Here is a 15,577-nt window from a genome sequence, read left to right as displayed (position 1 = left end):
TGCACGGTATGGGGAATGATAGATCGAATAGCACGTTTTAAGGTGCATTAGCTTTTAACTTAATTTTAGTATGTTATAGGGTAGAGCTCCGCCAGAAAAATATTTTAGTAAGTGTAGTGCGTGCAAAACTCACGTTGCAAAGATTAAATACACTTTCAAATATTAAAAAAAAACTACCGACACTCAAGGGCCCTGAAATATCAGGGCGTTTGCTGCCGAAAGAAATGAAAAAAAACTGGGCCAGCATAACAGAACAAGAGCCAAAACCTTTTTCACTCTGAGAAGAGACCTGTGGCCAGTAGTAGGCCGGTGATGGGTTGATAATGATGATCTTGTACACAGAAGTTTTATAATTAATGATTTTAAGCTTATTTCGTGGTTTAACGACATATTTTAATGTAGATAACGGGTACCCACCACGATTAATTCGATGATTTTATTTGTCGATGTTTCAATCTGTTTTGTCGATGTTACAATCGAATTGCACGAGTCGTGGTCACGACGGGACTGCGGTGCTACTAGAAATTAAGTTCGAGCTGTCATGTGCAGTAGCGAACCCTCTTTCTTGTTCTTTTCGACGACGAAATATCGAAAAGTAAAAGCGTAAAATTAATCGTAGTAGGTATTGTACCTGTTCATCATCATCATCATCATCATCATCATCAGCCTGTGGACGTCCAGTGTTGGACATAGGCCTTCCCTAAAGAGCGCCACCACACCCGGTCCTCAGCCTTCCTCATCCAGCCACTTCCCGCAAGCCTCTTTATATCGTCGGTCCATCGTGCTAGAGGGCGTCCCACACTACGCGGTCTCCACTCAAGGACTTTCCGGCTCCAACGGCCATCGCTTCTACGACAGGCATGACCTGCCCACTGCCACTTCAGCTTGCTAATAGTTTGGGCTATGTCAGTGACCTTGGTTCTCCTGCGGATCTCCTCATTTCGGATCTTATCTCTCAAGGAAACTCCTAACATAGCCCTCTCCATAGCTCGCTGAGCGACTTTGAATTTGTGGACAAGGCCGTTTGTTAGTGTCCACGGTTCAGCACCATAGGTGAGGACGGGAAGAACACACTGGTTAAAGACTTTCGTCTTCAGGCACTGAGGAATTGACGATCAGAAGACTTGACTCAATTTCCCAAAAGCTGCCTACCTTGTACCTGTTATCTTTTTTTTTTTTTTTATTCAGATACAAGTTAGCCCTTGACTGCAATCTCACCTGGTGGTAAGACGTGATGATGATGAAATCTAAGATGATAGCGGGCTAACCTGGAAGGGGTATGGCAGTTTTTATAAAACCCATACCCCTTTGGTTTCTACACGGCATCGTACCGGAACGCTAAATCGCTTGGCGGCACGGCTTTGCCGGTAGGGTGGTAACTAGCCACGGCCGAAGCCTCCCACCAGACCAGACCAGAAATTTAGAAATTATAAAATTCCAAACCCCTGCCAGGAATCGAACCCGGGACCTCCCACTATTAAGACCACAGCGCTCACCACTGCGCCAGGGAGGTCGTCAGAAATATTATATCTAAATTAAAATAGTTGTATAATTGTTTGAGATATGGGAGAGAGTTCAACTCTCACTTAACATTTAGAGCAAATATTGCTACTCAGTCGTTTAGGTACAGTTTATTCATGAGCTTTCGGAGTGCACACGCTCTAAGCAAGATTTACAATATTTGGCAACTCGTTGTTTGCTTTCTCACTTTGTCCCTTGAGGGGGATGTTTAATACCTAACGCCTAAACAAACTAGGACTTAAAGAGAGGCTGTCAATAAAATGTATTTGGTTAAGAGTTTACAAGGGGCGAAAGCTTTGTGAAGTGAGAGTGACTTTGGATTCAAGAACTTTGTAAAAACAAACTCTTGAAAGTAAACATAATGAAAAACTACTTTGTGATTTGTTGGAGTTGAAAAATGATAAAATCCTATTTCATCATCCATACTAATATTATAAATGCGAAAGTGTATCTGTCTGTCTGCTAGCTTTTCACATACCAGCAGTTTAACCGATTTTGATGAAATTTGGTACAAAGCTAGTTTACATCCAGGGGAAGGACATAGACTTTTTATCCCGGAAAATCAACGAGTTCCCACGGGATTCAAATCTTAAATCCACGCGGACGATGTCGCGGTGAGATTTCAGTTCTATCAAATTAGATAAAACCAGGTATGTCATACAAATTTTGGGGCTGCCATGCTATATTAGGTTTTAAATAAAGTAAAGTAGGGTTATTTAAGTTTAAGTCAGTTGTAAATAGTAAAAAGTATGTAATAGGTAATAAGTTGATATAAATAATTTAAGTTAACTTAGCTATCGCATTAGGTTAGCCTGTAATGATAGTTTTAAGTAGTCAAATAAATAAATAAATAAATATTTTTTGAATATCCTGCGTTTTTCCAGTCTCTTCTTTCGTAAGTAAAGACTCTTAACACTTTAATTATTATTTTATACTAGATGATGCTCGCGACTTCATCCACGTGGGTTTAGGTTTTTAAAAATCCCGTTGGAAATCTATAATTTTCCGGGGTAAAAAGTAGCCTATGTCCTTCCCCAGGATGCAAGCTATCTCTGTACCAAATTTCGTCAAAATCGGTTGAACGGATGGGCCGTGAAAAGGTAGCAGACACAAACAGACAGACACAATTTCGCATTTATAATATAAGTATAGACTTACTTGGCAGCCATTTCGAAATTTTAATTAGGTATTAGGTATTTGTTATAGCGGGAATTCTAAAGAAGGAAACGTGCGGAATTGTTTGTCGATTTTCTCTAAAAAAGAGAATGAATCGAATTTTTTATTTTGTTTATCATTATTCAGGTTCATTTCATTTTATACGGGCTTGTGAGAACATTAGTGTAATATAAGAGAAAATAAATCATCTCGAATGGAAGGAGGAGTATAATTTCTGACTTTATAAATCGTTTTGTTTATTAAAAGAGCGTTTTTTTTCGGCGAGATGAGGTAATCAATCAACGGGATGACGCCGCTGGACTTAGGGAATATTTTATGTTATTTTAACGTCTATCACCTAAACTCATCATACTGAACTTAAAAGTAGTTTTAGAGCCCTTTAAAGTATTGATACCTTTATAAAATGTAACAAGTACATTGTGGCTAATTCCGTTGTATACATTCTCTAAACTTAACTTAAATGACACATCTAAATCTATCCCTTTCATAATGTTGCTTGCGGAAAAGGATAGCACTAGATTTAGACCTGTTAATTTAAATTAGTTTAGAGATTGTGTAAAAGAGAATCGGCCCCAATATCTCTTTATTCGGATATAGACCTTGTCATCGCTTTTTAGGGTTCCTAACCTCAAAAAGAAAAAAAGTACCCTTATAGGATCACTTCGTTGTCTGTCTGTCTGTCGTGTCTGTCAAGAAAACCCACAGGGTACTTTCCCGTTGACCTAGAATCATGAAATTTGGTAGGTAGATAGGTCTTATACACCGAGTACAAGTAAAGGAATAAATCTGAAAACCGTGAATTTGTGGTTACATCGCAGAAAAAAAATTAAAATGCGTGAAAAATACAAGTATTTTCAATTTTCAATGTTAGATAACTATACCAAATGGGGTATCATATGAAATATCTTTACTTGTAGATTCTAAAATTATATTATTTATTATATATATTTTATTTATTATTATGCATAATCGTTTTTGATAAAAAAAATACGATTGTAATACGGAACCTTCGGTGCGCGAGTCTGACTCGCACTTGGCGGGTTTTTTAATGTTATGTGGCCAATATCAAGTTTGTAAACGTTAGATACCCCACATAATATTATCAACCGAACCTAACAGTGCACGATGGCGCTACCCCCTGTCAATGTCAACTTGACATCTGACAGTTTGACAGGTGTGAAACATTGGGTGATATTCGACGGAGCGCTTCATTAGACTTCCGTTACAAAAAACATTTCTATTAACTCTCCCCTTTTAAGTAAACATTCGGTAGAACAGTGTTATTTGACATTAGTGACATGTTGAAGGTACCTACTTTTTGTATTATGTACCTATTCTATTCTATTATCCATATCCATACTAATATTATGAATGCGAAAGTATCTGTCTGTCTGATAGCTTTTCACGGCCCAACAGTTTAACCGATTTTTGATGAAATTTGGTACAAAGTCAGCTTTCATCCCGGAAAAGGACATAGGGTACGTTAGGTATCCCTTTCATAAAACTTCCCAGTTAAAAAAAAATCAAAAGTCAGACTGTTTTCGCATATATTTTGAGCTTTAATCTAGAGGCAAATGGAATACCTGGCTGCTATGACGTTGCCTAAGTTTGGTTTTGGGCTTCTTCTCAGACCAGGGCACGTTTGAAACCAACGTAGTTCTAAGTTGACGTAAATAATTATCACCTCTACCTCACTTCTAAAGTATTGACATTCAATAAAGTGTAGGTAGGTAGTTTGAAAAATATAATTTTTCAATCTAAGAATCTCGATTCTTTTATGAGTTAAGTAAGCAAGTTTTTGTTAGGATAAGTACTTTTAATTTAAAAACAAAACTTATCATTATTACTATACAAGTTGCCATAGTTAAGTTTAGTACTTTAGCTTTATTAACGGAGTAGAACTTTTCTTTAATAAAGCGCCGTCTCATCTTCATCCTTAATTGCTTACCTTTTAATAAGTTGAGGCCAAAATAATATTTAATTTCCCGGTCTACTGGGGCCAAATGAACTGAACCCAAGATACGGCCAAGACTAATTTTCAATTAAAACTTCATCAAACTTTAAGCTAGGATCCCACTTAAGTAGGTGGTTTATAATTCATAAGCGGTAGCGGGAAAAGTAATTAAGATCATCTAAATATCTAAGATTGTGAGATACTTTAGAAGATTTTTGAAAAGGTCTTGTATCGCTGTATCTTTTCGTCCAAAAATTTCTCGATGCCTGAAAACTTAAGTCTTTGAACTGTGCGTGTTGTGATGACATATGAATCTGAAACATGATCGCTAACGCTGAGCCTCATAAAAAAATGCTCAGAATTACTCAGCAGGAGATGTAGAGAGCTCTCAGATACTCAGAGTTTCTCTACGTGGTCAATTAATCAGAAATGAGGATACCCGTAGACAAACCAAAGTAACTGTTATAGCTGCACGGGTTGCGAAGCTGAAGTGGGTGGGGCACATAGTTCGAAGAACCAACAGACGTTAGTGTCCTAAGGTACTGGGATGACGATTTCGCGCTGGAAAGCGCAGCAGCATTAGCAGTCACCTCTTGAAAGAAGAAAGAAAGAAAGAAGAAAGAAAATGCATTTATTTTTGTTGGTGTCACAGATAAAAACAAAGTACAAATGTTACATTTTCATCTGTGACACCACCCCAAATGGGTGTACAGCTCAGCATAATGTCCTGCATCATATGCGTTAACACACATAAGATGCAGGACGCTGATTTTCAGCTGTGACCCGGGTGACGCCACAGTTACAAACGTAAATTATAATTGGTGGACAGACGACATCAAACGAGTCGTAGGGAGCCGAGATTCAGGCAGTGCAAGACCGTGGCATGTCGAAGTCCATATAAGAGACCTATACCCAGTAGTGAGCGTCTATCGGTTGACGATTACAGCTTATAGCTTGGACCACAATATGAGATAAAATCTTCGCTAAACCAAGTAAACTGCAGGTAAGTTCGAGATAGGGCTCGCAGCGAATGTAAACGCTTATTTCGCCCATTAATCGAGGACATTAGCGCGAATGATAATTATGTTCAACTCGTGCCTCTAATGGCAATTACCGCTAAACACCGTATGAAACTTATTATGTAGAAGTTACAATACCATGAGATTTTAACTATGACATTAGATACCGTAAGCGATATAGCAAGGATTGAATAAGAGCCCTTACACACAGGGACGCCATTTTGACGTCGCTGGCTACGTCGCCAAATGAGGTTGACAAATAAGTAGCACAACAACACAACATTAGGAAATAAAAACACGCGGGCGTCCGTCCTGGCGATCAAGTTAGCCACCGAGTGAGAGAGGCGTAACTTGTATACAAAATACTAGCGACTCTGCTACGCGTCGCCAGGTTGCCAGAGTATCCACTCCCCACGTAGAGGCCGGCCTGTCATGGCTACGCTCCCAAGTTCCAAAATTCTATAGCCTATCATGTCAGTTATGAAAATTTTGCTCATATTATTCAGTTACGCTGATTCTCTTTACCGGCAGTCTCACGTTAAATAATTGAGTATTATTTGTTTTATTAGTCCTCCTTATTTGCAAAAGAAATTGCATCGAATAGAGAACCACTTCTTTTAAAGTCTTCTGAATACCAAAAAGAAAATAAGTACCTAAATACAACACACTGGTTGGTGTTTTTATCGCGATCCTCTTACTAAGCGATAATTGCCAAGTTTTAGATAGAGGAAAAAGTTAATGTAGATTCTACTTACTTAAAAATTACAGTTGGTAGGTACGCGGCCGAAAGTGATGAACATCGGCCTTTAAAATGACATTTCATCTTTGTAGAGCGTTGCCCTGTCACTCTTACCCATATGACGCTTTGTCGGTCTCAACGACCGAGACAGTGCTCTACAAATCTGCTGTCTCTTTCTAAAGATCGATGTTCCTCACTTTTAGCCACATGCTGTACTTTAGATATATGCAATTTCAGGAAAGATCCAATAGAAAAACTCCTTTTCAAATGCGACCATCAAATCGTGACGTCGCCGGCAGTTGGTGTCACGTGTGACGTCACAAGTGGGCGACGTGGCGAAATTGGATTTTTATCGGATCCGCCGATAAAATGATAAAATACGGCTTTGGCCGGATGCGGGCCCGGAGATGGCGGTCTTTGGGCACTGTGTAATGTCATAGCTATTCTAGATACTGGTTTATTTTTGTGCGCTTTCGTTTTATGATTTGGCTTTCATAAAAATGAATAATGCTTTTGATAATAGGTTCGTGGATAAAGCTCAGGTTCTATTTTATTTAGGTGGTGAGTGATGGTGTATATTTGATTGTTTCCATTTAAAACAATAGATCTGGTGGTTAGATGTACCACCGCTGGAGTGAGACTGGGGAAAAAGAAAAACGGAAATTTACTGTTGAAAGTTTGTTGTCTGCGTCAAAGTTCGCGTTTTGTCTAATTCAAACCTTGAATTGGACAATTGCGAAATTCCGCAATAAATGTGCACGTAAACGTGAATTGCATTTGTTATACAAGAAATTGTATAGAGCACGTCAAACTGCAGAGGCGACGTCAATGTCATGCAATCGCAGCAGCACGACACCTACACAGTGTCGCGCTGCAGTGTTTTGTTTGTTTGTTTTTTTTTTTAAAGAATATTAGCCATGTTAAATGACTAACATTCCCCTTTCCTCTCCAACTAAGCGTCAGGCTTGTGCTAGGAGTAGGTACGACAATAGTGCAACGGGCGGGGTTTGAACTGTCGATCTTTCGGTTTTCAGTCCACTCCTTTACCCGTTGAGCTATTGAGGCTCTACGCTAGTGTGAACGCCTTCATACAGTTCCTTGTATTAAGGGATGTACCCAGTATCTTTGAATTCCATTTATGCTCCGCATATCTGTAATGGATCCAATAGTGAATACGCTCACGCTCCAGGAGTATGCAACGTTGCATGTTAAGCGCCGAACGCTCCGCGTTTTGGTGGTTTTTGGGGCGCTCCAAAGTCCAAAGGACACAGCTCCGCGAAAATTGTGGACAGATTACCAACCCTCACAGTTCTACTGGAGCCGAGTTGGGCGCATTTCTATAGCACCGCACTGGCGTCACATGTTTTGTGTGTAACTGTTATCAATGAAAGTGTTTCTGTTTGTTGCAGCGCGAGGGTGCGGCGCGCAACGATGCGGAGCGCGAGCGTCGCGCGCGCGGCGACTGGGAGGCGCGCGCTCGCGCTGCCGAGGCCGACGCGGCGCGGCTCGCCGGCAAGCTGCACGCTGCACAGCGGGAGATTGCCAGGTAACTTCCTCTTTAATGCCTTTGTAAATATGGTAAAATTTTCATGCATAGAAAGAAAAAGAAAGAAAGAAAGAAAAACGTTTATTTTTTAAGGCTCACACATTACCAGCTAGACCTGGTTAGGTTAGGTTATCCCCAACTTGGTCATAGCCAACGCGCGTGTTAAGAGAACGTCGACAGCGCTACAAACTGCATGGCTGCTGCTGTAATCGCTGACTGTCAGCGGTCGATTATTTATTACTAGGTGATGACCGCGATTTCGTTCGCGTGGAATTAGGTTTTTTTAAAAATTCCGTGGGAACTCTTTTATTTTCCGGAATAAAAGTAGCCTATGTCACTCTCCAGGTCTTTATCCTATCTATACCCATATACAAAAATCACGTCAATCTGTTGCACCGTCGCAACGTGATTGAAGGACAAAGGGATTTTTATCCCGGGAAATCAAAGAGTTCCCACGGGATTTTAAAAAACCTAAATCCACGCGTACGAAGTCGCGGGGATCAGCTAGCAGATAATAATTATGCCTCTCCCAAAAAATAACCCTGCAATAGCTTGCAGCAGTGCAATTTTTTTCTTACTAGAACCTCTCCTAATTGTACCTAGTCAATTTCATCGTAAGCCAGATAAACTAAACAATAGGTACATCACGCTCGCCATCAAACGGCATCATTTTTTATCATGTCGCGGCGCATACAAATAAGGCGAGATACGAAATATAGCCCAACAGGGAATAGAACCCGGGCCTACCGCACGCTACGTGAGTGCACTAAGAATTGCGTATTATTCTCATACGCGTAACTTAGGTTTTTTTTTCAAAACTGAATAGGTTGACTGCACGACTGTCTTGGTTTAAAATTGGAAAGGATGTGGAATTGAGTTGTTCTAATAGCTCTTTGAACTTTAGAAATTTTCTTGGAGTATAGGTAAAAGGTTTTTTTTTTTTTTTGATATTTCAAAGCTATCTGCAATCAGTCATTGGATGGACTTTTATCAGATTTTTATGAGTGCATTCAAGGTAGAGAGAAGGTCACTCCATCAAGAAACTCTTCTCATAATGCTTTCGCTGGCTTTAATGTGTACATGACAGTTCTTCTACTGTGACTCTTTTCAGCCTACTAACTCTGTTGCATGTGGTAAGTGACACTGCCAGACTATTTGCATGGACTTCAAGCCTGCCTTCAAGCTATGTGTTTCTAGGTAAAAGGTAAAAACACTATCATAAAAATATAAATATAGTAAAAAAGCAATAATATGTCACCTACTCAGCTATGCCTGTCTACTCGTGTGCCTGTAGCATCATCATGATCAACCCATGACCTCTCACTACAGAGCACGAGTCTCCTCTCAAATGAGAAGTGTTATGGCCATAGTCTATCACGCTAGCCAAGTGCGGATTGGCGTAAAATTATTTATTCAGTGGTAACATGTTACGCTTACTGATGATCAAAATTGTTAATTTGTAAGATGATAAATAATAACGTACTTAAAACTAAGGGTACTAGGGTTTCAAACGCGCCCAAGTCTAAGAAGAAAGAGCCAACAACAAACTCAACTCAAGTCATTCCCAAGCCTTCGTATCATTTAAATATTCCTTAGTAATAGGATTTGTCAATAAGTTTACGTTTTATGAAAACTTTGAACTTGTTGAGAGACATCTCCAATATGTCTTCTGGAAGCTTATAATAAAAACATTTAGAATTACAACTAAAAGAGCTGGGCATTACAACAGCCTATATAATATACTTAGTATACCTACTACATATTAATACTAGAACTGTAAAATCAACTAAACCTTTTTTCATAGCCTACAAAAAGCTTACTACAGGTACAAAAGCCTGTAAAAACAGAGGTGCGCCTGCTATCAATGTTTTTTAGACCCCAATAATCGTTTTATCTCGCCCGGGGAGATATTTTGACGGATTGAATTTGTTTTCCTCTTTCCCTACCGTCGCAGATGTGCGAGTTCACAGGCTGAGTGACACTAAACCCATTTTGATTGGTGGTCATGGTTCATGGTTCAACGATAAGCAATATGAATTTGCCCTTATATTGTCATTTCAAATCTGTTTCAAATAAACAATTACAAAAAACCAGCCAAGTGCGAGTCAGGCTCGCACACTGAGGGTTCCGTACTACAGTCGAATTTTTTCGACATTTTGCACTATAATTCAAAAACTATGATGCATAAAAATAAATAAAAATATGTTTTAGAATGCACAGGTAAAGCCCTTTCATAATGATATCCCACTTGATATAGTTATCTTACTTCGAACATTGAAAATACTAATTATTAGTTCATGACCACAATTTAATTTTTTTTGTGTGATCTAACCCTAAATTCACGATTTTCAGATGTTTTCCCTAAAGCCAGCTATAAGACCCACCTACCTGCCAAATTTCACGATTCTAGGTCAAGGGGAAGTACCCTGTAGGTTTCTTGACAGACAGACAGACAAACAACAAAGTGATCCTATAAGGGTTCCGTTTTTCCTTTTAAAATAAAATAAATAAATAAAAATCTTTTTTATTCGCATAAACTTTTACAAGTACTTACGAATAGTCGGATGCATCTACCACATTGAGGTACGGAACCCTAAAAATCACCGATATTATCTTTGTTTAGGGCCATAACCATGTATTATAATTATAGTAGCTGATGCTCGCGACTCTGTCCGCGAAGTCTTTAATTTTCCAAGAGTAAGTACTTAGCTTATGTTACTCTTCAAGTCTTTACTTGTATTCATGCAATAAAATTATGTTGATCTTGCTCGGTTGCGGCGTCTTGAAACAAAAACACTTTTGTATTAATAATAATAGCGTGAAGCTGTGGTAGCCTAGTGGTTAGGACGTCCGCCTTCCAATCGGAGGTCGGGGGTTCGATCCCGGGCACGCACCTCTAACTTTTCGGAGTTATGTGCGTTTTTAAGTAGGTAATTAAAATATCACTTGCTTTAACGGTGAAGAAAAACATCGTGAGGAAACCTGCATGCCTGAGAGTTCTCCATAATGTTCTCAAAGGTGTGTGAAGTCTGCCAATCCGCACTTGGCCAGCGTGGTAGACTATGGCCAAAACCCTTCTCACTCTGAGAGGAGACCCGTGCTCTGTAGTGAGCCGGCGATGGGTTGATCATGATGATTAATAATAATAATGGGTATAGTGAATTCAAATAAACAATAGCAAAAATCATCGATATTATTTTTCTTTTTAGGGTTCCGTACCTCGAAAGGAAAATCGAACCCTTATAGGATCACTTCGTTGTCTGTCTGTCAGTCAGTCTGTCTGTCTGTCCATCTGTTCGTCTGTCGTATCTGTCAAGAAAACCTATAGGGTACTTCCCGTTGACCTAGAATTATGAAAGACAGGTGAGTAGGACTTATAGCACAAGTAAAGGAAAAAACCGAAAACCGTGAATTTGTAGTTACATCAAAAATTAAAATGTGTTCATGAACAAATAATTAGCATTTTCAATGTTAGATTCTTTATTGCATGGTATGTTATATCAGCCCTATTACCTACTTTTTTTTTTAAAGAACTAGCTTATGCTCGCGACTTCGTCCGCGTGGACTACAAAATTTCAAACCCCTATTTCACCCCCTTAGGAGTTGAATTTTCAAAAATCCTTTCTTAGCGGATGCCTACGTCATAATAGCTATCTGCATGCCAAATTTCAGCCAGATCCGTCCAGTAGTTTGAGCTGTGCGTTGATAGATCAGTCAGTCAGTCAGTCAGTCAGTCAGTCACCCTTTCTTTTTATATATATAGATATTAGCCATTTTTTAAATGACTAATATTCCCCTTTCCTCTCCAACTAAGCGTCAACCTTGTGCTAGGAGTAGGTACGACAATAGTGCAACGGGCGGGGTTTGAACCGTCGACCTTTCGGTTTTTAGTCCACTCCTATACCGGTTGAGCTATTGAGGCTCTACTACATAATACAAAAACAATAAATCTTAAATTTCATAAATACCTAATACAAAAAAAAACGGATTAAAGAAACGGAATCAGCGCGTACCTGCGTTACAGATTTCAACGAATGAGACTTGAAAAAATCTATAATCTAAATATTTATTGAGCGGGGAAAGCTGAAAAAGCGTGTTCGTTCTCTTAAATAATATGTACACACCTTTATTACATGTCAAGCATTAATAACATCCCTCGCGTTAATGTATCGATAAAGTGCGATATCGATACGTGATCGGAATAACCGAGTGTGTTCACTTTAATTTAATACGCCGTAAAATCGACTCGCAATCGGTTTAAATGGCGCGTAATTGCGTTATCGAAGGTTTTGTCTCTTATCTACACTTGGTAGTTTTTAGGGTTCCGTGCCCGAAAAGTGCCACCTGAACCCTATTACTAACCTACCATATTACTAATCTGGACCTACTACTTAGCTGGCCTTAGCTGTCTGTCCGTCCGTCCGTCTGTCAGCGGGTTGCATCTCGGATCGGTAATACTTAGTTAGAGAGTTGACATTTTCACCATAATATGTATTCCTATTGCCGCTGTAACAACAAATAACAAAAATTTCAAAATGGCTGCCATGAAATTAAAAAAAAATTAAAAGTTTAAAATAATAAATTATCCTTAGACCTAATCATTTTTAATCGTCTATTATTATCGATTTTGCAATCGCATTCGTCCGTCTGCCGTGCGGTATCGGAATTCGGAACAATTTCTCAGTACCTACGGTAATTAACGAAGTTTGGTTCCATTTTCAAATTTACGGTGCCGGTAATCAGGCCGGTGTCATTGGATAGCGATAAGCGTTCTTCCGATTGGTCGATGGGCCGTAACTGTTCGAAATTCGAACTTTGGGATTTACGGTCCGGGGACCGTTATACATCTGACCCAATTTGCTGGGGGTCTTGGAGTTTGGAAATTGAATTTTTTCGCCTATTTTCACATCTATTTAGTTAAGTGATTCCGTAGTAGGAGAATTTAATTTAGTACGAAGTACCTAACGAACTATGCCACTAACCGTAAAGTATTTTCAGATAAGTGACAAATAATATTCGGTACAAAGATATTATAAAACTCTAGATGGACGAAGCTCATACCATGGTATTTTAAAAAGTAAAGACAAATAATGCTTCTGCTTGTGTGTGTGACACATAGCGTAGGTACACAGACTACATAGATATGTACTTACTTCATTTTACATTGGCGGTTACCATTCAAGCACCTTAGGACCCATCGCTTCTGTTTGGTACCATTCCTATCCACTTGCTTGAGATCCTCCGTCCATCTAGTGTGGGGTTTTCCAACGCTTCATTTTGCGGTGCGCGGTTGCCATTCAAGCGCTTTATTACCCTAATGTTTATAGGTTCTATGGGTGCAACTTCAAGCTACTCGCTTGAGATCCTACGTTCACTTAATGCGGGGTCTATTAACGCTGCATTTTCCAGTGCGTGGTCGCTATTGAAACACGTTTGGGGCCTAACTTGACCTCATTCCACCCTCTTTTTTCTACAACCGCACCGCGCGCCACCGTAAGGAATTTCACCCTCACCATCTGGGTGTCTGGTGCACTTCGACCGTCCGCTGCGCCAGATCCTTCTTTCCACGCACGTGCAAACTGTGGAACCAACTCCCATCGGCGGTGTTCCCACTAGATTATAACATGGGGTTGTTCAAGGGGCGCGCGGACCAACAAATTTCTGAAAGGCCGGCAACGCATCGGCGGCTCCTCTGGTGCTGCAAATGTTCATGGGCGGCAGTAATCACTTAACATCAGGTGACCCGCCTGCTCGTTTGCTCGCTATATCTATTTTTTTAAAAAAAACTTGGGGCCCAAACGTCTTTCATTTCTATGCGATCTAATCTTGTACTTATTTTAAGGAAATCCATTTCCCTGCATATTAACCATGAACTTCAGCTTTCGATTCCAGTCTAATCCACAGTTTCTATTTACAGGGTGCCCCTCTCCATCATAAAACTTATAAATAATAAACGACGGATGAAGAACAGAAGTTCAAAACGTTCAATCTAATGCCAACTTTATTTTAAGCACAACAGAGTTCAAATTATTTATATTTTAGTTATATTACATAAAAAAAGTTTTGAATGTAAATTGAATTGTATGTTAGAGATATTATGGTTGAAAATAGGATGAGATGTTGTAAAAGAGATGTGTTATCACAATGATGCAAGATAATTTAATGTAGTTCAATGTACTTGAAAATAATAATGTGCATCATATTATTATCATGTAAATGTATTGGGATAATTAATTTAATGTTCCTATTTCTATGCATGACTTAATAACATGCCGTGTAGAAACCAAAGGGGCATGGGTTTACTAAAAAAAAAAAAAAACTACCATACCCCTTCCAGGTTAGCCCGCTTCGATCTGAGGTGAGATTGCAGTCAAGGGCTAACTTGTATCTGAATTTTAAAAAAAAATTAATTACAACGGTAATAGATAAGTGCATTTTTATCTTCTTTGTCAGATCTACAGACAATCGAATTTAGTTTTATGAAGCCATTTAAATTTTCCTATTGCAAAATATATTCGATTTAGATTCGATTTTTCTTAGATTTAGATTCGATTTAGAGATTTTATTTCGTGAGATCAATAATAATAAATTAATCTATGGTACTTAGGTTACCTACTTGGTTCTTTCTAACTGCTTATTTTTTCAGTGTTTTTCATTTTACTTTTGTACTTATTATGGTTGAAGCGGGTGTTACCTTAAAAAATAATAAGACACCCGATACCTCTGTTCACCCCTGCAACTTTGCAGTAGGGTGACGGAATTTAATACCTTCCAGTGGTAAAGAAAATCACTACTCCCTTTTAATTTGTTATACAACAGTGTTCAAATTTCAAAGTAGGTACCTACATATTTTCTTGAAGAATTTTGGAATATCCTACTGATTTTAATCTATCGATTAAAATATAGGTACTACAAAATTTTTATAGTTAAGTACATTCCGCGACAGGTTAAGATGGCAATCGGGGTATAAGGTGGGGGGGGGGCACCCGAACGTCACCCGCGCTCGTCCGCACGCGGGTTAGGGCAGGGCGTTCACGGTTCGGGGTGCCAGCCAGGTAACCTCCCAGTGTGCCTGGGTGCTGCTGGTCCCTTTTGGATGCATCGGGCATCCGAGGGGAAGAGCAGTATTCGGGCCGGTGCACCCCGGTAACATGGCTAATAATCTCTCTTCGGGGATATTGTTGGCCATGGCTAATGACCTGGCAGGGGGGAGGTTTCTCCGCGTGTCCCTCTGACTAGCAGAGGGCACAGTGGACGAGGCGGAGGTTAAGACGCGGGTGCGTTGTCGCCCGTTGCGTCTCCGGGGGAGGTGAGGTGCACATAGTTGGTGCACCTCGGACGTGCGTGGAGGAGGTGGAGGCTCCGCTTCGGCGGACGTCGCTGACTGGGTCGCGGTGGTTTGCTTCGGCGTTCCCGTGACCCAGTCGCCTGGCGACGTGCAGGAATGCCGCTGGGTTTTAGTGGGTATTCCGGTCGCCTCTCGGCCGGCGAGTCCCACATACCTTCCCTCCAGTTGGTTGGCTGGCTGGTTAGCTAGCTGCTGCTGAGTGCTGCGGACTTATAAGTGGGAGGTCCCGGGCTCGATAACCGGGCAGGGGCAATTTGGGAATTTATGACTTCTA

The 15,577-nt window shown here is 40.0% G+C and overlaps 1 protein-coding gene across 5 annotated transcripts in view; it reads left to right on the top strand.

The window, feature by feature from the left end:
• The window catches only part of LOC117996763 (uncharacterized), a 441,299-nt gene that overhangs the window by 228,526 nt on the left and 197,196 nt on the right, over positions 1-15,577 (top strand). For all 5 annotated transcript variants that reach the window (XM_069509391.1, XM_069509392.1, XM_034984922.2 and 2 more), the window contains one exon: positions 7,819-7,955. In XM_069509391.1, the coding sequence (XP_069365492.1) occupies positions 7,819-7,955 (137 nt within the window). The remainder of the gene's footprint in view (positions 1-7,818; positions 7,956-15,577) is intronic.

This window comes from Maniola hyperantus, chromosome 3 (assembly GCF_902806685.2).
Source record: "Maniola hyperantus chromosome 3, iAphHyp1.2, whole genome shotgun sequence".
NCBI classification, from domain to species: domain Eukaryota; kingdom Metazoa; phylum Arthropoda; class Insecta; order Lepidoptera; family Nymphalidae; genus Maniola; species Maniola hyperantus.
Note: the sequence above shows the minus strand (reverse complement) of the source record. Positions and strands in the feature narration are given on the sequence as shown.